This window comes from Notolepis coatsorum, assembly GCF_963971535.1.
Source record: "Notolepis coatsorum genome assembly, chromosome: 7".
NCBI lineage: Eukaryota > Metazoa > Chordata > Actinopteri > Aulopiformes > Paralepididae > Notolepis > Notolepis coatsorum.
The window spans coordinates 75,054,292-75,079,862 of NC_140171.1; the positions used below are offsets into that span (position 1 = coordinate 75,054,292).

A 25,571-nucleotide genomic window follows, 5' to 3' on the forward strand; every position below is an offset into this window, starting at 1 on the left:
TATTCATGCTGCAAAGTAATCCTCTAAAGATAGACATTTAGACTAGAGGCAGGCTATATGCTATAAAGAGTAGACTACTACTAAAAAAAAAATGCATTCAAACTTTTTTTTTTTTTTTTTTGTGTGCGTGCGGTAATAACCGCGGCGGTAGGAAATATTTTGCAAATGTGTGCGGTAAGGAAAACATCAATACCGCGGCAGCTCTAACTTTAACACTACACCATAGTTTATCTAATTTAATACTAAAAGATTTGCACTACATCTCTACCTCATTTTAGCATTTTGTACTTTAGTTTTGTATATAGTGTTTGGTCTTTTTTTTTTATCCACTTTTTCTCCCATTTTCTATATTTTCTCCCATCCCAATTTCGTATCATCCAATTCAACCCTCCCCTGTCACGGACGCTGTTTCTTGCCTCCCACAAGCCGGCTGCAATGTGGACTAAGTCATACATAGCACAAGTCCCCTCCGGTACTTGAGGTAACAGCAGTCGCATCTTTTCACCTGCGCAGCTCGATCTCTCAGTGGCGAGGAGTAACGCGTGGGAGGCTCACGCTGCCCCCGACACTTCCTGATTCTACTGCGCAGGCGCACCAACCGACCTGTAGGAGTCGCTGTCCACAACGCCCGATCCCCACCCATCAGTTTCCCACCCCCTAATACGGCCAATGTGTATTAGTACGGACGACCAGCTAAACTGAAAGCAAATGTGGAGCGCTGGGCTTGAACTGACGAGCCCAGCGTCTCCAGCATTTCGTGGCGAGCGCCTTGCCCACTACGCCACGTAGCCGCCTGGTAGTGATTCACATTCCTTTAAAGCTTTGGGTAGGGCGTTCCACATTGATGTGGCATAATTGCGAAACGTGTTTAGTCCCTTGTTTGAGCCGAATCTGGGTTTAACATGATTTGTGGAGCTCCCTCTGGTGTTGTGATCGTGGTATTCACTGACCTTTGGGAAGTATTTTGACATGTACATGGGTACCTTGGTCGTGTAGTGTATCTTGTAGACCAGGCCCATTGCAAGTTGCTGTACTCTTGTCGTCTACTCTAAGCCATCCTAGGTTGTCAAAGTGGGCAGGGGTGAGGTAGGTTCTAGGAGTCAGGTCAAGCAGTATGTTTTGAGATGTTTGTAATTTTGTTTTTAGTGCCTTTGAGGTGCTTTGGTACCATGAGGTGCAAGCATAGTCGTAGTACCCTTGAATGAGTGCTCCTGCCAGAGTCTTCAGGGTATTCTTGTTTACCAGAGAGGAGATCCGGTACAAGAATAGAGTTCGTTGGTTGACTTTTTATTACATTGGATGCCATTTTGTCACAGGAAAGATTAGCCTCTAGGATGGAACCCAGGTAGGTAATTTCACCTTTCCTTGTGACAATATTGTCACCCACTGTAACTGAGAAACCGTCGGTCTTGCTGAGTTTGTTATTTGAACCGAAGAGAATGGACTCTGTTTTGCCCATGTGTAATGATAGTTTGTTGTTGGCGAGCCATATGCAGATTTTGCCTAGTTCTGAGCGGAGGGTTTTTTCAACCTGTAACTTGTTCTTGTCAGACCAGCAGGGCTGAATCGTCCGCAAACAGGAACAAGTTGCAGTCACAAGCTGACGACATGTCATTTGCATAAATTAGGAACAGTAGCGGTCCTAGTATGCTTCCTTGTGGAACACCACAGCTCACTGGGAGGGGGGGGGATAGGGTACCGCTCCACCATCTGTTCTCTCCCCTCCAGCTAGGATTGTATACAGCTCACTGATAGACTATCAAAACCAATTGCTTTTAGCTTGTCAATCAGAATGGTGTGATTGACAGTGTCGAAGGCCTTTTGTAGGTCCAGCATGACCATGCCGCAGTATTTGCCCGCGTCCACCTCTTGTTTGATGTGGTCGTTCAAATAGAGAAGGCATGCGTCAGTGGAGTGGGATGTTCTGAAGCCAGATTGGAATTCGTAGATTAGATTTTTTTCCGCGAGGTACTTTTCGACCTGTTCGTATACTATTTTTTCCATGACTTTCGAGATGGATGTAAGGATAGAAACAGGGCGGTAGTTGCCTGGGTCTAATTTGCTGCCCTTTTTGTGCAGGAGTGTTACTCTCGCAATTTTGAAGTCCTTGGGGACGTGTCCCTGTTTTATGGAGAGGTTTATTATGTGTGTGATGACTGGGGTGATGGCGGCTGCCGAGTCTCTGAGGATTTTACTGCATTTTACTGTAATGTAGATAGGGATAGGTACCGTTCACATTTGAACCGGTACCTGTGAACGATACCCAACGGTACTTTTTTCTGTACTTTAGTCCCTAAAAATGTAATCTACCTACCTCAGTTGTTAAAAAAAATACGTAATATTTAATAAATAAATGTATTATTACTTTGCGGCGCGGAGCGGCCGAGAAATCCGCTCTTCGCTCTAGACGGCTGACTTCTGCTCTCATTCGCTCATGTGCGATAACCGCGGCAGTAGGAAATATTTCGCAAATTTGTGCGGTAAGGAAAACATCAATACCGCAGCAGCTCTACTTTGAACTGCAATCCCCTGTATGAAAGGTGCTATACAAATATTTATTTAGAACATATATATATACACAGTCACACACATATCTTAAAATAAATGTTATGTTTATTTAAAAATATATGTTTAACAAATTAACTATCTATATATTTAAATACAAAATAAATAAAGGTATTGTATTTTACAAAATAACGAGTATAAAACAAGGGTAAACAAACCACTCTAGCAGCAATTAACTATTGCTGATAAAGAAAATAGTCAAATACACATATATTTAAATAACAAATAAATGAAAGTATTTTACAACTGATTAAACAAACAATCTAGCAGCAATGAACTACTCTGCTGCTGATTGAGTATTCTAGCAGTTCTTTTCACTCCACACTAGGGCTGACCTTCGAATTTTTTTTTGGCAATCGAAGCTTCGGGGCCGAGCTTCGATTTTAATTCGAAGCTTCGAATTAAAAAGAAATTAATAAATTTTTTCTTTTTTTTTCTTATGTTGTGGGACTTGTACAGCACTTTGGTAAACTTTGTTGTTTTTAAATGTGCTCTATAAATAAAGTGGATTGGATTAATGAATTAAGTAGCCCCTTTCGTGACTGTGACGCAGCCAACACGGCTGTGTGATTTAATTCAAGGTGGATCGCTGTTGTCGTTTGAACAACTTCAGATTTCATGGGAACTACCAATCCCCCAAATCAAGAATGTTTAAGATGAATGAAGTAAGATTTTGATTATTTGAAATATGGCCCGTGTAGACTAAACTATGCACAGAATTATGTCAGTCTACAAGGTCCAGCAATGTAGACCTTGTAGACTCCACTACAGACCAATTATCAGTGAATGTTCATGCATTTTTAAGAAGGGCTACTTCCACAAAAAAACAAAGAACTCACCAAAACATCTCAGTAGCACCTTATCTAAATGTTCTATTTCATATATGGAGATTCATATTTATTTATGTATTGCATGCATTTCTACATTTTATTTCCTATTTTGTTTATTCATCCCAGTGTAGGAATGCAGGTAATAGTGAAAACGGAGTCGTGTTCCGATGCAATAATACTATTTTAATACGCACTCTACTGTCGCACAACAACACTGCCATTCATCTTTCATTCGTCTCACTTTAACTACGTCATCCCCCGCTAAGGATCACGGGAGATGTAGTCAACACCACCTAAGGCTAGGATGCCGTGAATTATGTCCCAGTAGCCACTACACCAGTATCTTTCTTTCTTATGTGTGGAATTCTACAAGGCATTTACATTCACATTTAGTCATTTAGCTGACGCTTTTCTCCAAAGCGACTTACAAGTTCTGTCCACAAGGAAGCATACTAGGACCGCTACTATTCCTAATTTATGCAAATGACATGTCGTCAGCTTGTGACTGCAACTTGTTCCTGTTTGCGGACGACTCAGCCCTGCTGGTCTCTGACAAGAACAAGTTACAGGTTGAAAAAGCCCTCCGCTCGGAACTAGGCAAAATCTGCATATGGCTCGCCGACAACAAACTATCATTACACATGGGCAAACTTGTTCCTGTTTGCGGACGACTCAGCCCTGCTGGTCTCTGACAAGAACAAGTTACAGGTTGAAAAAGCCCTCCGCTCGGAACTAGGCAAAATCTGCATATGGCTCGCCGACAACAAACTATCATTACACATGGGCAAAACAGAGTCCATTCTCTTCGGTTCAAATAACAAACTCAGCAAGACCGACGGCTTCTCGGTTAGAGTGGGTGACAATATTATCACAAGGAAAGATGAAATTACCTACCTGGGTTCCATCCTAGAGGCTAATCTTTCCTGTGACAAAATGGCATCCAATGTAATAAAAAAAGTCAACCAACGAACGCGATTCTTGTACCGGATCTCCTCTCTGGTAAACAAGAATACCCTGAAGACTCTAGCAGGAGCACTCATTCAAGGGTACTACGACTATGCTTGCACCTCATGGTACCAAAGCACCTCAAAGGCACTAAAAAACTAATTACAAACATCTCAAAACAAGCTAGTCAGACTACTACTTGACCTGACTCCTAGAACCCACCTCACCCCTGCCCACTTTGACAACCTAGGATGGCTTAGAGTAGACAACAGAGTACAGCAACTTGCAATGGGCCTGGTCTACAAGATACACTACGCGACCAAGGTACCCATGTACATTTCTCTCTCTCTCTCTCTCTCTCTCTCTCTCTCTCTCTCTCTCTCTCTCCTCTCTCTCTCTCTCCCTCTCTCTCTCTCCCTCTCTCTCTCTCCCTCTCTCTCTCTCCCTCTCTCTCCCTCTCTCTCCCTCTCTCTCTCTCTCTCTCTCTCTCTCCCTCTCTCTCTCTCTCTCTCTCCCTCTCTCTCTCCCTCTCTCCCTCTCTCCCTCTCTCTCTCTCTCCCTCTCTCCCTCTCTCCCTCTCTCCCTCTCTCCCTCTCTCTCTCCCTCTCTCTCTCCCTCTCCCTCTCTCTCTCCCTCTCCCTCTCTCTCTCCCTCTCCCTCTCTCTCCCTCTCCCTCTCCCTCTCTCTCTCCCTCTCTCTCTCCCTCTCCCTCTCCCTCTCTCTCTCTCTCCCTCCCCACAGGTACAAATGGAACGTGATTTGACATTTCAGTGCATGATTATTCACAAATAGGAACAACAAAATAATAATGATAAATAAATCTTGTGTGTTTTTAGCTAAAGTGGATAGAAAAGACAGTTTATGCAAAAGTCTTCTTAGGCACCCAAGAGTTTTTATATAAATTGTCTTACAGTAGATTCTTTTATTTTTAATAATAATATAAGCTGCATATAAGGAATACAACCAAATCCTCTGTCATACCATAAAATTGTATTATTTATTATTATTATTATTTTGCATCGTGTTGAATCGCATCGTATCGCCCCGAATCGCATTATGTTGAATCAAATCGTATCGAATCATATCGTATCTCAACAGGGGGTGAATCATATCGCATCGCATCGCCCGGTGCTTCAAATGTATCGCTAATGTATCGTATCGTTGGCACCGTATCGAGATGCACATCGCATCGGCCTCAGTGAGGAGATGCACATCCCTAATGTACATGTCAAAATACTTCCCAAAGGTCAGTGAATACCACGATCACAACACCAGAGGGAGCTCCACAAATCATGTAAAACCCAGATTCGGCTCAAACAAGGGACTAAACACGTTTCGCAATTATGCCACATCAATGTGGAACGCCCTACCTAAAGCTGTAAAGGAATGTGAATCACTACCCACTTTCAAAAACACTCAAAAAACACCTACGTGAGCCTGCAATTCGAAACTGGCCCCTACAAATGTCCTAACCTAGTTGTACAGTAAATGACCAAGTAAGGCTTTGTCAATATTCCAATGTAAAATGTGTGTGTGTCCCCTGTCCAATGTACAGCCCTCACCCAACCCATCCAACCCCACCCCACCCCACCAACCTCCTCCAATGTACAGTTTCTACGCCAAATGTATATACACTCCTTTTCTGGACACTTTTGTATCACAAACAGTACTGTATTTGCAAATCTGATATGTCATAAATGTATAGATGTAGCAGTACTGTCTATCTGTATGTCATGTATGTCATATATGTTATGATGAATTGAAAATGGGGGACCCTGATGTAAACAAGACGAAAGTCTTTCTCTGGTCTGCATCCCCTTAACAATTGTATGTATTGAGCTGTACTGTACCCATTCTGCAATCTGTTAATAAACTTTTCAATCAATCAATCAGGAAGGATACAACTCTATCAGCTGAGTAACAATATTCATCAAAGTGTTGCGTGTTACAGTGTAGGTTAGCTTATTAGGACAAGTGCATGACAGTAAGGTTAGATTTTTTTTTTTTTTTTTTCAGATAATGGTTGAAGAAGTGCGTCTTTAGTCGACGGCGAAAGATTGGACGGGATTCGGCTGTCCTAACTGGGGTGGGTAGTTCATTCCACCATTGTGGGGCAAGGACTGAGAATAGGCATGTAGGTGGTGTGTATGGGTTTCAAACAGGCAATAGTGATGATATAATTTGGGCAGTGCTGAACTGGGTTACTTTCCTCCAGTGTAAAAAAACTGAAAAAGAAATTTGAATTTATTTTTATTTTTTTTAACTTTGATTTTTTTTTTTAATGTTCGAAGCTTGTGCCATCGAACGAAGCTTCGAAGCTTCGAAGTATTTAAGACAGCCCTACTCCACACGCACTGCACTGTGTCTTTGGAGAAAACCCGCTCTGCCGCTGTGTGTTTGGTCTTACATAACAGCCCGTGGCTTGTTTAGCAACGTCACATCCGGTACTCTTCTGTCCTCCTGACTACGCTTGCTAACGTTAGGGAGCTAACTTTATGTCCGACGATTAGCTAACGTTAGCTATAACGTTAAATAAGTTACAAATATGTGAAACTATGGAAGGAGTAAGCCGACCGCTAAAAAGAAAACCCACGCGGCAGCGCGAGCAGATAACAAAATAAAGTTTCGAAAGGAGTGGAAGTTTGGACTCTTTGGAGCTAACGTTAGTAGTTTCAAGAGCAGAGGTGGAAAATGAACTACACTTTAACAACCTGCCCAGTGTGCCCACTGTACCAAGATATCAGAGACATATACACTCCCCATGAATTGCAAACACCCAAAGAGTTTGAAAACATGTATTGTGCCGTTGACATTAACGTGCGGTTTCTTTTTGCGGTAAACAAAACGTGACGTCATTGGACTTTCTCATTACCGACAATAGGCACCGTTGGATCTCACGTGAATCGATATTCGGTAGTAGACGTGTTTTGGTAGGTACCTTTAAAAGTACCGAATTCGGTACTCATCCCTAAATGTAGATCAGGGGTCTCAAACTCGCGGCCCGCGGGGCATTTGCGGCCCGTGTGATGATATTTTGCGGGCTCTACTTGACATCAACGTTTAGTGTTAATGCGGCCCGCGCGCAACTGTTTGCCGAGTCGTTGCGCGAGAGTTGGACGTTTTATGGGGCTGCGGCACTGCAGATATACCCTACTCCAATGCTCCGCGCGGACATTAGACGGTGTTGCACTCGCTAGCCAGTCTGTAAGCTAGTAGCAGTACCAGAGGATCTGGCTAGTAGTAACATTCATGTTGTGATTTTCAATGCAAAATAAATATTCAACATTCTCTTTTGAGACTCCGCCTCAGACTCTTATCCTTTGGCACTTGGAACTTGCTGTACTTTGCTTGCAGGTCTGCAGCCATTATTGCTGGATTATGAATAGCACCAACTTTAGCCACGGTACCACTATCAAGCTAAGCTAGCTGACCTAGCTCGTCTTCCCCGCATTGACATTTGATAACGTTAGTCAGCTAACGCTAGTCAGTAGCTACTTGACTTAAATACGATTCACCGTGGGTGCATTATTGTTGATAGACGGACAGTGTCAGGTCCTGGAGAAAGGACAGGCCATCATCTGATTTGATGTAACGTTAAAGCGGATGTTGTTCCAACTAGCTAGCTTTTCAGCTAATGCTATAATACCAGCAAGCAAAACACATCCCGTCCGAGCTCCCCGTCACACGCTCTGTCGGGACAATGGAATTTAAGAAAGTGTATCTGCTGTTAAAATGACAAACAGCATCACACTTTAAAACACGTTCATTTTAAAAAACATTTATTAAATCTTTTGTATTATTATTATACATGTTGTGGGACTTGTACAGCACTTTGTTCAACTTTGTCAGTGCTGTAAAGTTTAAACCTTTTTAAATCTTAGACAAACTAAACATTTGCTTCCATGAAATATTGTAAGCAGTCATTTGAGGCTTTATAAAAGCAGCACAATGAACACAAATCTGTCAGTGCCGAGTCCGACCTCATCTTAAATAACAAACCGCATTGCTTGTTGTAATTAACAAAGAGAGGCAGAGTTGATTTTGCAAAAAAATAAGATTTTAAATAAATATTATTTTTTCTTTTTTAACATAATAGAATTTTTGTTTCATTTTCTGATTCCCATGCCCATCGAACGAAGCTTCGAAGTATTTAAGACAGCCCTAACCTGTACAAACTATTTTAGCTATACCTGTACAAACAAGTTTAGCTTTACCTGTACAAACTATTTTAGGACATGCTCCTTTTAGGACATCTAGGATAAGCGGTAAAGATAACCCCTGGTTTAATGATTCTATGTCCTCTCTCATTCGACAGAGAGACACTGCCTGGGCTAAAGCAAAGAAATCGAATATTCCATTAGATTGGAATCTGTATAGGACACTAAGAAACAAATGCACTAAGCTGATTAAAAACTCTAAATGTGCCTACTATCTTAATGCAATTCATGTCAATTTGAATAACCCTGCAAAGTTTTGGAAACTTGTTAAATCCTCCTCAGGTTCTATCACTCCAAACAGCCTTCCTGATCTCTTAAGGGTAAATCAGAGTGAAATCAAGGGCAAAATGGATATTGCAGACAGCTAGGGCTGACCTTCGAAGCTTTTTTTGGCAATCGAAGCTTCGGGGCCGAGCTTCGATTTTAATTCGAAGCTTCGAGAAAAAAAAAAAAAAGAAAAAAAAAAAAACTTATATATATATTTTTTTTTATCTTATGTTGTGGGACTTGTACAACACTTTCGTAAACGTTGTTGTTTTTAAATGTGCTCTATAAATAAAGTGGGTTGGATTGATTAATTAATTAAGTAGCCCCTTTCGTGACTGACTCATCCAACAAGGTTTCACTCGGCTGTGTGATTTAATTCAAGGTGGATCGCTGTTGTCGTTTGAACAACTTCAGATTTCATGGGAACTACCAATCCCCCAAATCAAGAATGTTTAAGATGAATGAAGTAAGATTTTGATTATTTGAAATATGGCCTGTGTAGACTAAACTATGCACAGAATTATGTCAGTCTACAAGGTCCGGATTCTACATGGTCCGGCAATGTAGACTCCACTACAGACCAATTATCAGTGAATGTTCATGCATTTTTAAGAAGGGCAACTTCCACAAAAAAACAAAGAACTCACCAAAACATCTCAGTAGCACCTTATCTAAATGTTATATTTCATATATGGAGATTCATATTTATTTATGTATTGCATGCATTTCTACATTTTATTTCCTATTTTGTTTATTCATCCCAGTATCTTTCTTTCTTATGTGTGGAATTCTACAAGGTGCGCGCACACACACACACACACACACACACACACACTTACATTTAGTCATTTAGCTGACGCTTTTATCCAAAGCGACTTACAAGTTCTGTACGACAAGACAGCAAGAAGGGTACAACTCTATCAGCTGAGTAACAATGTTCATCAAAGTGTTGCGTGTTACAGTGTAGGTTAGTTTATTAGGACAAGTGCATGACAGTAAGGTTAGTCACGGTTAGATTTTTTTTTTTTTTTTTTTTTTTATCATTTCAGATAATGGTTGAAGAAGTGAGTCTTTAGTCGACGGCGAAAGATTGGACGGGATTCGGCTGTCCTAACTGGGATGGGTAGCACACACACACACACACCGAAGTAAAAAAAAAATTTAACATTTTTTTTTTTTTTTTTTTTTTTTTAACTTCGTTTTTTTTTTTAATGTTCGAAGCTTGTGCCATCGAATCGAACGTTCGAAGCTTCGAAGCATTTAAGACAGCCCTACAGACAGCTTTAATAATCATTTTATTTCTGCTGGCTCAATCTTTGATTCTAGCAACTCAGGGATGATCGCTGCAGAAGGAGAGCCAGGTCCTCCGCCATTTGACCCTGATCAACTGTTCACCTTTGCCCCCATCTTGACCTCTCAGGTTCACAAAGCTTTAATGAGCCTAGATGTAAAGAAATCTTCAGGCCCAGACAAGATAGAGCCGTTCTTCTTCAAAGTTGCTGCAGGTCTGATTGCAGAACCCATAACCTCTATTTTGAATCTCAGTCTTTGTGCTGGTGAATTACCGAGCTCATGGAAGTCGGCCATGGTTCTCCCCTTGTTAAAGGGCGGAGACCCCTCTGACCTAAATAATTATCGCCCTATTTCCAGACTGTCTGTAATGGCCAAAGTCTTTGAATCTCTTGTAAACGAACAACTGAAAAAGTTTCTAACTGACCATAATATTTTATTTTTTATTTTTTTTAAACTTTGACCAGTCAGCTGGTTCTTTTTAGCGTTTATCGCTTTTTCATCGCACTCATACTTGGTCAAGTTCGACCGACAGAAGCAGGCTGAAAGGGTTCAGATGGGGGGGAAGACACTCTGGGAAAGGCACGGCTGCCGTCCGGGATTCGAACGCGCTCAGCCCCAGATCCGCGCGAGCGCGGTTGTCCACGGCGCTGAAATAGCACTCGCGGTACGTGGTGAGCTACTGGAGCTCCCCGACCATAATATTCTTAACGAGTCTCAGTCAGGCTTCAGATCAGGCCATAGTACTACTTCAGCGACTATGCTAGTCTCAAATGACATAATTGAAGCACTGGACAAGAAAAAACACTGTGCAGCATTGTTTGTTGATCTGTCTAAAGCTTTTGATTCTGTGGATCATGCATTGCTACTGCAAAGGCTTGGCTGCATAGGTCTTGGTAAAATGGCTTTGAGCTGGTTTAAAAACTATCTATCTGAAAGAACTCAGTGTGTTTCAGTAGAAGATTATACCTCAGCTGCTCTTACTGTAAACAAAGGTGTTCCACAAGGTTCTATTTTGGCCCCCGTCTTATTTTCCATCTTTATAAATGAACTAGGAAATGGGATAAACCCAGCACGTTTTCATTTATACGCCGATGATACAGTTGTTTACACAGTGGCTTCCTCTTTAACTCAGGCCATAGAGCTTCTACAGGATGCTTTTAATACACTACAACACTCCTTGCTAAGGCTAAGACTGGTCCTTAATGCAAAAAAGACCAAGTACATGACCTTCTCTCGCTCTCGAGCTAATACAGCTGTCCCCCCGATTCTGACACTGGAAGGGACATGCCTTGACAAAGTAGCATCCTATAAATATCTGGGCATATGGATTGATGAAAAGATGGCCTTTGATGTTCATATTGGGAACCTACTGAGAAAACGTAGACCTAAACTGGGCTTTTTCTTCCGGTTAAAGAAATGTTTCCCATCTGAAGCCAGGAAGAGAATTGTGCAGAGTTCCTTTCTGCCTGTATTAGACTATGGCGATGTAATCTATATGCATGCTCCTTCCTCCCTGCTTAAAAAGCTGGATTCTGCGTACCATACTGCCATACGTTTTGTAACGGGTGCAGGCTCTCGCACCCACCACTGCACTTTGTATCAGTCATTAGGATGGTCCTCTCTGTACCAAAGAAGACAATCACACATGTTGATTTTTATCCTTAAGTCATTGCTAGGTAAAGCTGCCCTTATATATCTCCAGACTTCTGTCCTTTTATACTTGCTTTTTTAATACCAGACGAGCAGCAAATGGTATGCTGTTAAATGTTCCTTTGATGCAGTCAGAGCTTGGTAAAGCTGCATTCTCCCACTATGCTCCCTTTTTATGGAATACGCTGCAAGTGAAACTTTGTCTACAGGCACTTACTACTGTGAATGCTTTTAAAGGTATGCTACGATTAGCCCTTTATGAAACATGTAACTGTTTTACCTGATGCTATTGTTGATGCGATTATGCTCCTTGCCACTGCACAAATGACCCTCTGTATTTATATTTGAATTGTATGTTTTTTGTTTAATGCCCTGTTTTATGTTGAAACTTGTTGTGTGTTGGTCAGGACTCCCTGGAAGAAGAGATCTTGTATCTCAATGGGACATTCCTGGATAAATAAAGTATAAATAAAATTAAAATTAAAATAGCTATACCTGTACAAACAAGTTTAGTTTTACCTGTACAAACTATTTTAGCTATACCCTGTACAAACTATTTTAGCTATACCCTGTACAAACTATTTTAGCTTTATCTGTACAAACTATTTTAGCTATACCTGTACAAACTATTTTAGCTATACCTGTGCAAAATGATAGATAGCCCTTTAACACTATGCCGTCCGTCCATGAGTATATCCAGGGCTGTACGTTAACTTTTTTTGCACATAGCACTGGTGCTACAGAGGTTGATCGTTTTGTAGCACAGGCCAAAATCTTGTAGCACAAGTATAAAATGTGTTATATTTGTAACAGTCACAAATATGCCTATTGCATTTGTGTTATTTAGTTGCAGTGCCATGTTTGGCTGTCATTTTATGCTGACAAATTGACGTCACACAGCCAGACACGTTACGTGTAAGGAATTATGGGATTTGGTGTTGGGTGTATGGACTCTACTAGGGGTGGGAATCACCAGTTTCATCACGATACGATATGATATAGATTCTTTGGACAACAATACGATATTTGCTGATATATGCCACGATATGATACGATGCAGGTGCCTGCAATCGATATGAGACGATATCATAACATAAGCCCATTTAACACAATCAGTAACATTTAGATCAACTCAAAAAAGGCAACGGAAATATCATTTGACATTTTTGACCTCTTCCAGACTTTTAAAGGAAAAACAATCTATTGTTTTTAATACACATAGACCTCCTGTTCACTGTAAAGTGCCACGTTTTGATATATTGAGCTTTAAACTTTAAGTTAAATGTTTTGGAACTCACAACACGCAACCGTTTTATGTTGCATGATCATGAACACATTTATTTTGTATTGTATTTTTTATGTTTAAATATCAACATTATCTGTTCACCCTCAGTACATTTACTATCAATATAATATACTCGTCTGACTTCATGTGATCTTTCCAAACGCACACACACACACACACACAGAGAAGGGAGAATGTCTGCCCCCTCCTCCTCCTCACTCTGCCCGTCTGCTGTTCTCTCTATATGGCTATGAACAGCTTGTTGTTAGCTCACACGTAACGTTCATTTCGGACTTTATGACGCGAGGATTGCAAAGCATATTATATGCATTTGACCCGTTGCCGAATAAAACAGCAGGGATTTGTTTTGGGTCGCGACAACACTATCCACTAGCTCTGTTTCAATGTCCGCGTTCCAAACGCTACTGTCTGCTGCTGAGACGAGTCCTGCTCACCTGCTGTGTTGTGAGCTGAGCCGAGCGGATACAAGTCACTGCTCGCAACTCGCGGGGATATTGTTCGCTAGGGATTATGGGATTTGGTGTTTGATATATGGAGTCTTACGCAGAAGGGACATTGTATTTAATCGCACAAGACTACAAGTACCAAGTGGATAGCGTGGCGCCGTGGCCCATTCAATTTACCGAGTCACTTTTTTTTTCTTTTTTCCGCCAGGCACGGGCCATCGCACCAGTGCTATTGAAGTCAATCCTTTCATCGCACAGACTGACGTCAGTGTCGCACGTGCGACATACATGTCGCACTGTACAGCCCTGTATACGTGTTTCGATTCCATGCGTTGTGGACCAGAGCCACGTATATACTCGTGGCAAGTTGTTATTGTTTTATTCCATATTTATAACGCTATTAACGTCCGCTGTCGAGATCCATTACCTACTGAGAGAAAACGGTGCTTTTTCAATGTATGTGATGTATAGATTGGGGAGAGATGACCACAGCTAAAATGGTAGATCGAAATGTGCATGGAAGCAGGAGACGGTGATAGAACGGTGGTGGAACCAGTGGTTTCACAGGCACAGGCCGCGTCAGCGAGGGTTTTGTTATGAATTCCTTAGAAGAACATCTGAGATTAGAGTGTACTGTCTCCCAGGACAGGAGGGAGAGAGGTTCATCTTAATGAAACGTGAGTTTATTAGTGTTAAAGGTTATGCAGTTGTCATGACAACACGTCGCATGACAACCAGAAGGCGGGGCCGTCGTTGCGACGACGAACATCTATAAGTCGAACGGTGTTTCCGGGTGTTGAGCAGACTAGAATCTGACTCAGACGAGAATCTGACCGAGAGCGAGTAGGACTGAGATCACACAGAGGACTCTCTCTCTCCTCTTATCACGAGAGAGGGGGGGGGGGGGGGGAAGGAGGAAGAATGCCACGACATCATAAGCTTCGGCTAACACGAGGAGGGTTCAGGCTAACGAATAGGCCTGACCACTATTGGACTGAATAACAAAAGGACAATCTGAACACACGAGAGATCATTAGAATAGACTCTTCAAGGACGATACAATTTGATAACATCTGATAACATGAGGTTCTGTTTATAGCAATAAAACAACGCTTCTCCTCATAAGGTATCTCACAGTGTCGAATTCTTACGGAAGTGGAGAAGTATTATGGTTTATGGATTGCACTAACGGGGGAAGATAAGGATCTTATCTACCAGTATCGGAGACGTCAGGACCATTAAAAGTACACAACGCAGAGGAATTGGATGGAGGGCCAAACAGACGAAGACGTGATACTGGCCAGTTTGATCAGAATCTTACACTACCCACATATTTGATTTTCAAAACATGCACTACCGGCCAGATCCGCTTAGGGGCGCCATCGCTCCACTGCAGTATCATTGAGGGGATTTAAAAAAAATCTTTTACAGTCCTGTGGGCGGATCATATGAGCCTTGATTCCAAACGAAGACCCTCCATCTTTGATCCAGTTACTGAACGTATTTTTCAGCCTGGGATAATGGGATTTATGATTAGCCAATGTACATATCGATCTACCAGAATCCGATGACTAATGAAGAAATGCTGCCGGCGATCACATGGCCTGACGGTAGGACACTATTCCCCCAAATTACAGCTGGATTGGACATTGTTTTAAAACCTAACGTGATGATCAGTGAACATGGCTGATTGAACGCACACTATATTGCTAATCAATAATACTAATCGGCGTTCCCCGCCGCCCCCATTTCATCCATAGATGCTCTATAATAGTCTGGATGCTACGCAGTTTGTTTTATTTCATTCGTATATATACAGCAGAAATGGCGTTTGATATAACGGCGCCAACGTTTAGCCTATTATATAGCTTCCTGGAAAAAAGACTAGACGAAAAGCGCGATAAACCTTATATTCACGACGCTATAAAATGACAACCAACCGATGGATTTTTATTTTCTTTAAGCCATTATGAAGGCACGGTTTATGACTCAAGTGACAATGAGAATGGACAGATAGCAATACTATAAATGATATATATATCTCTTAGAAAGTACATAGGTTTGTAAACAAACCGCTGTCCTCTGAGGCATAAATCGCCGCAAGACTGCGGACGCCAAAGTGTTAAAGCCCAGCCTTCTGTACCTGTTGTCCCATGAGGCGCTGGGTCCTCTGTAGCCGATGTACGGTAGTGAAGGTCCACCACCTGATGGCTGGCGAAGAGTGCCCCTGGGCCTCACTGGAGGGAGGGAGGATAAGGATGGGTAGAGGGAGGGCATAATGAAGAGGGAGTGGAATACAGCAAGAGGAAGGGAGGAATGGAGAAAGGAAGAGGTAAAACGCAACAAAAAGAGGGATGCAAGAGAAACATGCAGAGGAGGAACAACAAACATTTATAACACTGGACTCTCTGGAATAGTTGTAGAGATATGGAGGTAAGAGTTGTAGAGACTGACTAAGGGGGGGGGGGGGGACTCTGAACATACTGACCATGTGTGTGTGAGTCAGAGAGATAGTTATTTAAGACAACTGAAATCTACTCCACAGAGCACACAAAGTAGATTTCAGTTGTTTTCTGTCATCTTACTTGGACAGACAGGAGCTTGACCCATGTCTTTGCAGCTAACCAACTAACCAGAGCTAGTATGAGGAACGAAATGAGACTGTGCTGATCACCTATCCAGTTAGTTTTTATAGCACAACATTTGTCTACATTTGGCTCCGCTGTGAGCTAGGGTTAGTTTAACAGTTTTAGTTAACGTTAGCAGCTAATGTTAGGTTTTTACCGTGACTTGGTCATACAGGGATTGATGGTGATTGAAAATGCAAAGCATGTAAAGACGCATTGGACCCGTTGGCAGTCACTTTCATTGGGATGTCAGTCTTCACCAATCTCCTGGTCATTCTTTAGATATCCAAAATACTCCCCACTTCAGATTTAAGGTGCTTTTTTGGCTGATATAATGCTGGGATGTTAGTTCCCTCTGCTGTATTTACAGCATGTTTCCTCTCTGTAACTAATGCTGTTGGTGGGAGTGGCACTTGCACATAAACACTGATAAACAGCATGACTCTAATCGTGGCTTCTAAAATTCTTTAGAATGATTTTTTGTTTTGAACAATTAGCAGCAGCTAGGTAAAATATTATTGTAGGTTGTAATCTTTACTTATATATGTATGGCTGCTTTTTTATATAGCGCTTTTATCCAAAGCGCTTTACAATTTGTTACTCACATTTTACCCATTCACTCACACACCGACGGCGGAGGCAACCATGCAAGGTGCCAACCTGCTCATCGGGAGCAATTAGGGGTTAAGTGTCTTGCTCAAGGAATCGAACCGGGAACCTCCGGATTGCCAGATTGCTCTACCTCCCGAGCCACTGTCGCCCCATAAATCGTGTATGTCCTAAATGTCATGATGAATTGAAAATGGGGACCCTGATGTAAACAAAACTAAAGTCTTTCTCTGGTCTGCATCCCCTTAACAATTGTGTGTATTGAGCCGTACTGTATTGTACCCATTCTGCAATCTGTTAAAAGTTTTCAATCAATGCACACTGTAAATCATTTTTCCTGTTTGCACTTTGCACATATCTATTTTTTGTTGCAAATGCGAGTCGAGCCCTGCCTCATCATGTGGTTACAAAAGAAACGTTGATGTCCGATTAGCACGAGGGTTCCTTGCCTTTTAGACTCTTAGGCAGCCCACCTAGTATTTAAATAATTGAATTACCAAGTCTAAAACCCTGCTATCAGATTTAACAACCACTGGTTTATCAACTAATTTAGCTAACCCAACAAGTTGGGTTAATCTGCTGGTGTAGTTTTGGCATCGTTTATACTTAATCATAGCAGAGTAACAGAAGCCAGTCTGTTTCCTAAATCAAGGCTGATGGGCTGTGGCCTCGTGTCAGTGGCTCAGGACACACTCTGGCCATGGAGCAATTGCACCAAAATGTCATCCATAAAAAAAGATCTATACATAATTTCCTTGTTTAAAAGGAATAAGAGCCTAATCCAGTAGCCATTTGGTAAATATGCTCTAAACGGGTCTTAATTCCTCCATCTGTTACACACATGACCAAAACGCCAACCTAACCTCCAAAATCCTAAAGTCCAGTGAAACCCCTGTAGTGTGAAATACATGTATGAATGACCATCACAAGTTGGGGTACTTCAGTGTAATGGAAATGGAATTAGCTCAAGCACCCCCAGCCCCTCTTATGACAGACCATGACAGATTATGAGGGTAATATAAACCGGTAAATACATCAAAATAATACAAACCCATCTCAACTTCTACAAATACCCAGGAAAGTGACGCAAGCTTAGCGAAGAAGGCATGGTCTCTACAATAAATCACCCCCACCCCCTTGCTTACCGTCAAACATGTAGGATTTGGAGTTGTTCTTAAATCTCATCCTATCGACCACTTGGGAGCACCTCTTGGAAGACTTCTGCCGGGCCACCAGCTGGGCAATGTGAGCGGTCTTCTCACACACCACAGCATAGCACTTCAACTAACAGGAGAATACATGGAACTACATTAATACGGTATTGATGTCACTAGGGAGGCACCGATTCCACTTTTTCACGGCCGATACCAAGTACCAATTCGATCCATCACTTTTACTTAACAGTATAGACTTGAGACCATCTGTTTGGGGACCTTGAGATATAGAAGCAATTCTTCTCCATTAGAGATCCAACATACTTAAATGTTTAGAAATTTGATTATAAAGTCACTTTGCGTTGACTTTCAGTAAATTACACGTTTCTTTCTCCCAAACCGGTACCCTATTTAAGCCCTGTATCGGACTGATATCCAATACTCATATCGGTATATCCCTAGATATCACCTAACAGTACATACTATCAGTACTACTATAATATAGTGGTCCCCCATTTTATGACCATTTTTACAACATGAATTAAAATCCCAATGAATATAAGACATATCAAGACAGTGCAATAAGCTCCATCCACAGAAGCGTACCCAAGAGGAATTGAAAAGTGATTCTCCAAAGCCTCCTGGCCTCAGGTAAAAGAATGCCAACTGAGTATATTAGCTTTGATGTTTTCAAAAGAGGTTTATTCTATAGAGGTCTTGGGGAAAAGGTTATGACCATAGTGCATCATTTTGCATTTGTTGGATCAGATTTACTAAGTTAGAGCCTTTTGAACTAAGGCTAATAGACCTGTGAGCATAAATAGCCATTAAGTGAACAAAGACAGTGTCATAGATGCGAAACATTCTCACAGAGTAAACTGGTCTTACACAAAGTGCCATTCCTATGAGCCACCACTAGGTGCAGAGTCTCTAAGTCTGAGTGAATGACGCTTCGAGGAGAGGAGACTTCAGCCTCTCACTCACTGGCCTGAGCGTTACCATTTTATCATGTGCGGATGTGTGTGTGTCTGCTGTGCTGAGCAAATCTCATCTCAACACCACAGCATGAAAGCCTACGTGCAGTAGAATACGGAGGGTATTTCTGCATGCGCTCATCATGGCGGAGAGAATGAAACGCTTGAAAGTCTGGGGTACACTTTACGAAAGTCGATGACGACAACGCACGTTGCCACAAGTGCAATAACATTTGCAAGTAAGGGTGGCAATACAAGCAATTTGTCAAAACATCTGTTGTCAAAAATAACATTAGTCTGCATAAATGCGCCGTTTTCAACTGCTTTGCTCGCAGTGTTCATCTCGATCCACTGCAGGTAAACCAAGATGCGGAGTTAGCTAGGCTAATAACGAATGATTACAAATAGGCTAATAAATAAAATATAATTGCTTAGCTACAAATATATTTGAAAGATGACAACTTTTTATAGATAGTCGGCAGTGGTGCAGTCGGTCACACGCGGTTACACGCCGTGTTACCAGATCACTGAGGCAGAAGTATGCGCGATCGCGCACGGATGTGTACTCGCGTGTGCGCGCACACAAAAATGCGCTGTATCCATTCGTTGTGACTAAGTACCCGGCCACCGTTTTACAACAAAAAGCGCAGGTAGACTAAGGCCCCGTTTAGACGAGCGTTTTGTGAACAGAAACCGCAAAAGTCATCTTGCGGTTTCACTTTTAATTTTACGTTTGGACAAGCGTTTTGGGATGGAATTCTGCGTGCAGACGACGCTGTAACGACTCGAGACGACGGAGCCCCACTGTCACACGATTGGCGCATATGTCACATGACGTGCTGTGAAGACCCGCCCTACTCTGCCTCTGATTCGCAGACTGTGGATGGGGAATGTGATTGCACCAAAGCAGAGTCACTCACAGACAAGTGGGTCCACTCACGCCGCGGGACAGATTCTTGTGTATTTAACCCTTTCACTGCCACACGACAGCCGGTTGTGTGATAGTAAAGGGTTAACCTTCTGTCGTGTGGCAGTGAAAGGGTTAAAAGTACTGCCAATGTAGCCTTCAGGTGATCTCCGTTGATATAAGTCAGACATACTTGCTTTGTTTACGTCTCGGCTACTGGCGCATACCTGCTACCTGTGACGTAAGCAGTACGCGCGACCAGAGCCATGACAACCCTTTCGTCATCGTTTTATCAGATTTATACGTTTTAACAGTTTAGACGAGAGCGCAAAGCTTTTGCGTTTCTAGGAATTCCACCCTGGAAGGTAGTCTCACTTTTTTGCGGTTTCACCCCGTAAAAACGCTGTTTCCGTATAAACGAAAGGCACATCCGAAAAAATATTTTTGCGGATTCACCTGCTAGCGTTTCCGTCTAAACGGGGCCTAAGTGTCTGGGTGTTGGCTATCTGAATGCATCTCCCCCTTCATTCTGTGTGACACAGGCAGTGGAGGTGAATACTAATGTGGCTCGGAATTCGTGATGGGGGTCTACCTGCTTATGATATTGAATCAAGCGTCTGTGCTGCGCGCCAGCTTTCCACGCGCACATTCACACAAATAGAGAGCAAGAAGAGATTGCACTTGCGTATATGCGCTTGTGTGTGTGTGTGCGTGTGTGTGTGCGTGTGTGTATAAATCAGTTCTGTGCGCATGCACGTACCCGTGCGCGCGCGTGCACGTGGCGTGTTACCAGTTCCCATATTACGACTGCACCACTGATCGTCAGGCTGAGGCTGCAGCCACCATGTCCCAGCCCACCCCTCCTCTAGAGCCATATGAAATCCGCGTTCACGGAATCGCGGACGGAATCGCGGAATTAACCAATACAAATGGAATCAACTGCAAAACGTGGAATATTGCAGAATTTGGCCTAATCTGGACTGAAATTTCGTTTTTGGGTGGAACGTTTGGTGCACACGCGACCGGGGAGGCGGGGACTCTACAGCGTGTTACACACAACACAGCCGCGGTGCTCAAGCGTCTGGCTGCTTCAGTGTTAACATCGTCAAGAAGCTAAACAATTCCACAATAAGCCCTCAATTCAGAGCAGAACAGTATCCTAATGACTTTTATGCCTCCGGTGATAAGGTGTTTTGCTAATTCTGTCAACGTTCCGTGGACTGGACCCGCAAAAACACTTGCGACACTATTGTGATTAAATAGCTATAACGTTAGGACGTTTAGCTTCTAGCTAAATCTAGTGCACCCATCCATTTGTTTAATGCAAACGATTGTCATTATACACTGCCATTTATAAACTAAATACACTTAAATAGCTATGTAACGTTATAGGACTATCTATGGAAATGATAGCTTCTAGAAGTTCTAGCTAAATCTGGTGCACCCATCCATTTGTTTAATGCAAACGATTGTCATACACTGCCCTTTATAATCTAAATAAACTTAAATAGCTATGAAACGTTACAGTACATAGGACTATAGATGGAAATGATAGCTTCTTGCTAAATCTAGTGCACCCATCCATTTGTTTAATGCAAAAAATAAACTAAACTAAAGGTGCCTAAATTATGCATTACTATATTTCATCACAATATAATAGATATAGCTAGGTTACTGACATTGTCATTGTGATAATGTCAGTAGTAGCTAGCTGTATCTATTGTTTACACTTGAAATATGTATTTTTATTTTGTCACAATATTAATTGAAAAATATTGTGTAAAATTGAACTGTATTTCTGAGTTGCAGCACTTAAAAACATTAAATGGACTGTTATATCTTATTCAATTGTGGACATTTATTCATTCCCACTTATTAGACACTATTTCTGATGGTAAAATGAGCATAAAAGGCAAAATACAGAATTCTGAAATATTAAAACGGAAAAAATGGAATTTGGGAAAAAATATAATGGAATTTGGAAAATAATAAAACGGATTTCATATGGCTCTACCCTCCTCCCTCTACCACCACTGGTCCCAACAGCCCAAAGTCCCTTCACCCTAGCAGCTAGAGGAAGGACAGAGGATAGGGTGAACGAGTGTCACAGAACTGTTAGGATAATTTTCTAGGTTCTTCAATCTTGTTTGTTTGAACTTCTGTTAGGCTTTTGCTGTAAAACAAATTGTTTTAATTATTCTTTTATTTTACATTTGTTTATTATAAAAAGTCTATAATTCAGACACATTTAAAACATTGTTGCTGCTGTTGCTGAAGAAATAATATTTATTTATAATATTTATTTATAGTTAGTTATATAAAAGAACATTGTTGCTGCTGTTGCTGAAGAAATAATATTTATTTATTATATTTATTTATAATATTTATTTATAAATAATAAAGCAATGTCGATTCTGTTCTTAATTAATTGTCTTTTGTTCTTGCAAAATAATAAAAAAAATAACTGATAAGAGTATCGATAAAGTACCGAACCGTTAAGCAGTATCGATAATAGTAGTATCGATAAAATCCTAACGATACCCATCCTAATCGCCCATTCTGTAAAAACAATGCAAAACACAAGAAAAGGCTATTTTCACAATAGGGCCCCTTTAAAGCCTACCACGCTTTGCATCTATGACACTGTTCTTGTTTTTCTAGGTCTCCATTGTCCAGGCTTTGTATGTGGGCGTGTAGAGTCAGATGATGCTTCACCTCCCCCATGCGGAAGTCGAGACGGACCACGGAGGGGATGCTCTGGAGGTAGGCCTCCAAGGTCGGGTAGCCCAGCTGCCTGTGCGGGATGAACTCTCCACATAAGGAGCGGTACTCAGACTGGAGGCGATTGACTGAGACCCCGTCCTTGCTGGCCTGAAGCACAGACCGCAACATTTTGAACGACTTGTCGTCAGACATCCTGAAGTAACTGAGTGAAGCAGACAGAAACAAGAGAAAGGCAAGTAGATTAAGGCAGAGAACTGAGGGAATACAACAGTCTTTTGCAGAGTGGGGGGTTAATACCAACCACCTGCAGGTACAGTACAAGGCCACCAACAAATACAGGTAGCTTCTCCCACTGATTAAAAAAGTTTGCATGGCCAAATAAACCTTTTAAAAATGAGTGATTAGGGGTGTAGCGGTAAAGTCATGATAGTTAATTTCGGTACAGTGAGAGAAAGTCAGAACGTGGCTTTCCATGTTCCACTCGGGGGTGATGTAGTGTGCAGTTACTGTTAACACTTTCTATGCCACTCACGAGTTTTCTCGGAATTATTAATATTACGTTGAAAGCCACTAACGAGATTTCAGATTTTTTTTTTTTTAGCGATCTGAAATCATATTGCATCACGCGAGCCTACCCTAGTCTACCCGAGAGCCGCCGGCGATCAGATGTGGAAAAAAGCGCCCCCTATCGTCTCCCAGATGACATAAGGGATTTTGGAATGGACTCAATGAAAATGGATGGGGGAAAAAATCCTGTACTCCACATTTTCCAGTCCACTGATGCAGCCGGGGTTACCACAGTTCATTATGGATCCTCTGAGCGCCGCGGATCATGAATTCTACTGTATCACGTTAGATCTATACACTTATCGATTTTTTTCGAATGGTGATCAGGAATTGGAATATACCAGTTGGATACCATCTGATGTCAGGTAAGGAATCTATGTTATCAGTGTTAGGATAATCAGACCCATTTTGATGAAGATATAAGCTGTTTTGTGAAATGTCCTCCATCGGTTTCACTGTAAAATCCATGAGGAAATGAACACGGCTATTCTCAGCGCGCGGCTCGAATGGGCGTGCGTGTACGTATAATATTGATCATCTAGCGTTTATTTGAAAACGATTCATAAATAGGCCGACAAATATCAACGTTCTGGAATATTCCAGTAAAAGACGATTATCACAGAATGGCCCAGAATGGGCTGTTTTTTACCTCAAAACGGGTGCTTTTCAAAATGCTCTCAAACGGAAATGAAGCGATAAAAAAACAATCTGCCTTGACAGCACTGACTGGAAAATGATTCTTTGATAAGCGACGGGCAGATTAGATACATAGCCATAATTTAAAACATAGATTAGGCGATATTAACGTTAACATTAAAGTGGATGGTGGCATTCAAGCGCTAACTCTGGCTCCACCTGGTGGCACTGAAAGTGTTAAGTAGGGCCATCAACAAATATTCTATATTTCAAATTAATAATCAATCGGGAAAAATATACATCATTGTAAAATGAATATTAGATTGTGAAAAAATAAAAACTCCTCAACTTCTCACACTTTCATTGAGCTGAAGAACGTGCCAGTAGTAACAACAACATCTGGCGTGATGGCAGATCATTCAGAACCCATCTCGGTCGCGAAGACAGTGATTTGCACTCTGAGCAGTCTAAAAGCCCTGTTTGGAAATACTTCGGATTTTGATCACCTTGGAACCTTGAGACAGAGTTGTATGCAAGCTATGTAAACTACAGCTGGCCGCCTGGCCTAACGCTATTTTGGGAGTTCTAACGTCAACAATGTAAGTATCCTACTTTTCTGTTTTTAGCACTTTAATATTGTAAATCATCCCTCTGGGTAAAACTTGTAAATATTGAATAATTAATAGACACAGAAGCTTCATGCCGGTCCTAAAGGTTTGATTACCATTTCATGCCAAGGAAAATATATTGCTTCATGTTTATCACACCTTGGCTGCGTTTACATGGACAGTTTATTCCCCTTTTCATTCGGAATTAACGTTAAATCCTATTTAAAGTTATCATGTAAACATCTGAAAATACTTAATTCCGAATGAAAATGGCCATTCCGAAATAAAATCCATTCCGATGTAAGTGGCCGGTTTATTCCGTTTATCATTCCGAATTAAAGCTTTTTCTGTCCATGTAAACGCTTTTTCGGAATTAGTTCCCCCCGGTCTTTCTGCGCATGATCGCGCATAGGCTACAGTACACATAGATGATCGCGAACAGGGGCACATATTGTTCCATAGCATACGCCTTCAGTTGATCATGACAAATCCTCTCTTACCTTGACGATTAAAAAGCCTCCATAATTTAGTAAATAAAGCTGTAGCCAGCCAGCTAGTATTGATGCTATACAAAATGCTATCCACAAAATAGCTACATAGCTAACCAACTAAATACAATGGTATCCTGAGGTAATGTTAGATACAACGTTTGCTAGTCGAAATGACTGGACACACAGGGACAAGTTAAACATCAATCAATTAATTTATTCCAACAGGTAGTTTGAGCTGCATGTGAGCCGCGGTCTTTCTCTCCTCTCCTTTGGAAACTAATGGTGATACGTTAGCTAGAAAAAGCACAGAACCGGCCGGCAAAAGTTAAGCTGCTAGCAACAGACACTATAATACTTCCGTCGGGGGATTTCAAAATAAAAGAGCGACGTCTAAAAGCACCGTAAATAGGTTTATTTTGTACATTATCTAACGTTAACACAAACCTAAACTAACTTTAGATTAGTTTAGGTTCGTGTAACGTTAGATATTGTAAAGAATAAACGTATTTACGGTGCTTTTAGACGTCGCTCTTTTATTTTGAAACCCCCCGCCCCGGAAGTAAAAATTATGCTTATTTGTCTGCTTGTTATCAATGGGTTGCTACATACGGGGTACAATGTTACATAGGCTGTGCGTCGATGTTGCAGAAGCATAAAGGCCTGCAACACCTTTGCTTTGTCGATGTTGTGGTGCAGTTGCTTTGAAGTTGCTGTAGCATTTAGAGGCCTTTAACGTTAGCAGAATAGACACACCG

The 25,571-nt window shown here is 41.6% G+C and overlaps 1 protein-coding gene across 1 annotated transcript in view; it reads right to left on the minus strand.

The window, feature by feature from the left end:
* The window catches only part of tdrd7a (tudor domain containing 7 a), a gene marked incomplete at both ends in the record, with an annotated part of 195,169 nt that extends 172,463 nt beyond the window's left edge, over positions 1-22,706 (minus strand). The window contains 3 exons of the mRNA XM_084318310.1: positions 15,663-15,756; positions 17,901-18,039; positions 22,506-22,706. Coding sequence (XP_084174436.1) covers positions 15,663-15,756; positions 17,901-18,039; positions 22,506-22,706 — 434 coding nt within the window. The remainder of the gene's footprint in view (positions 1-15,662; positions 15,757-17,900; positions 18,040-22,505) is intronic.
* Positions 22,707-25,571: the final 2,865 nt, after the last annotated feature.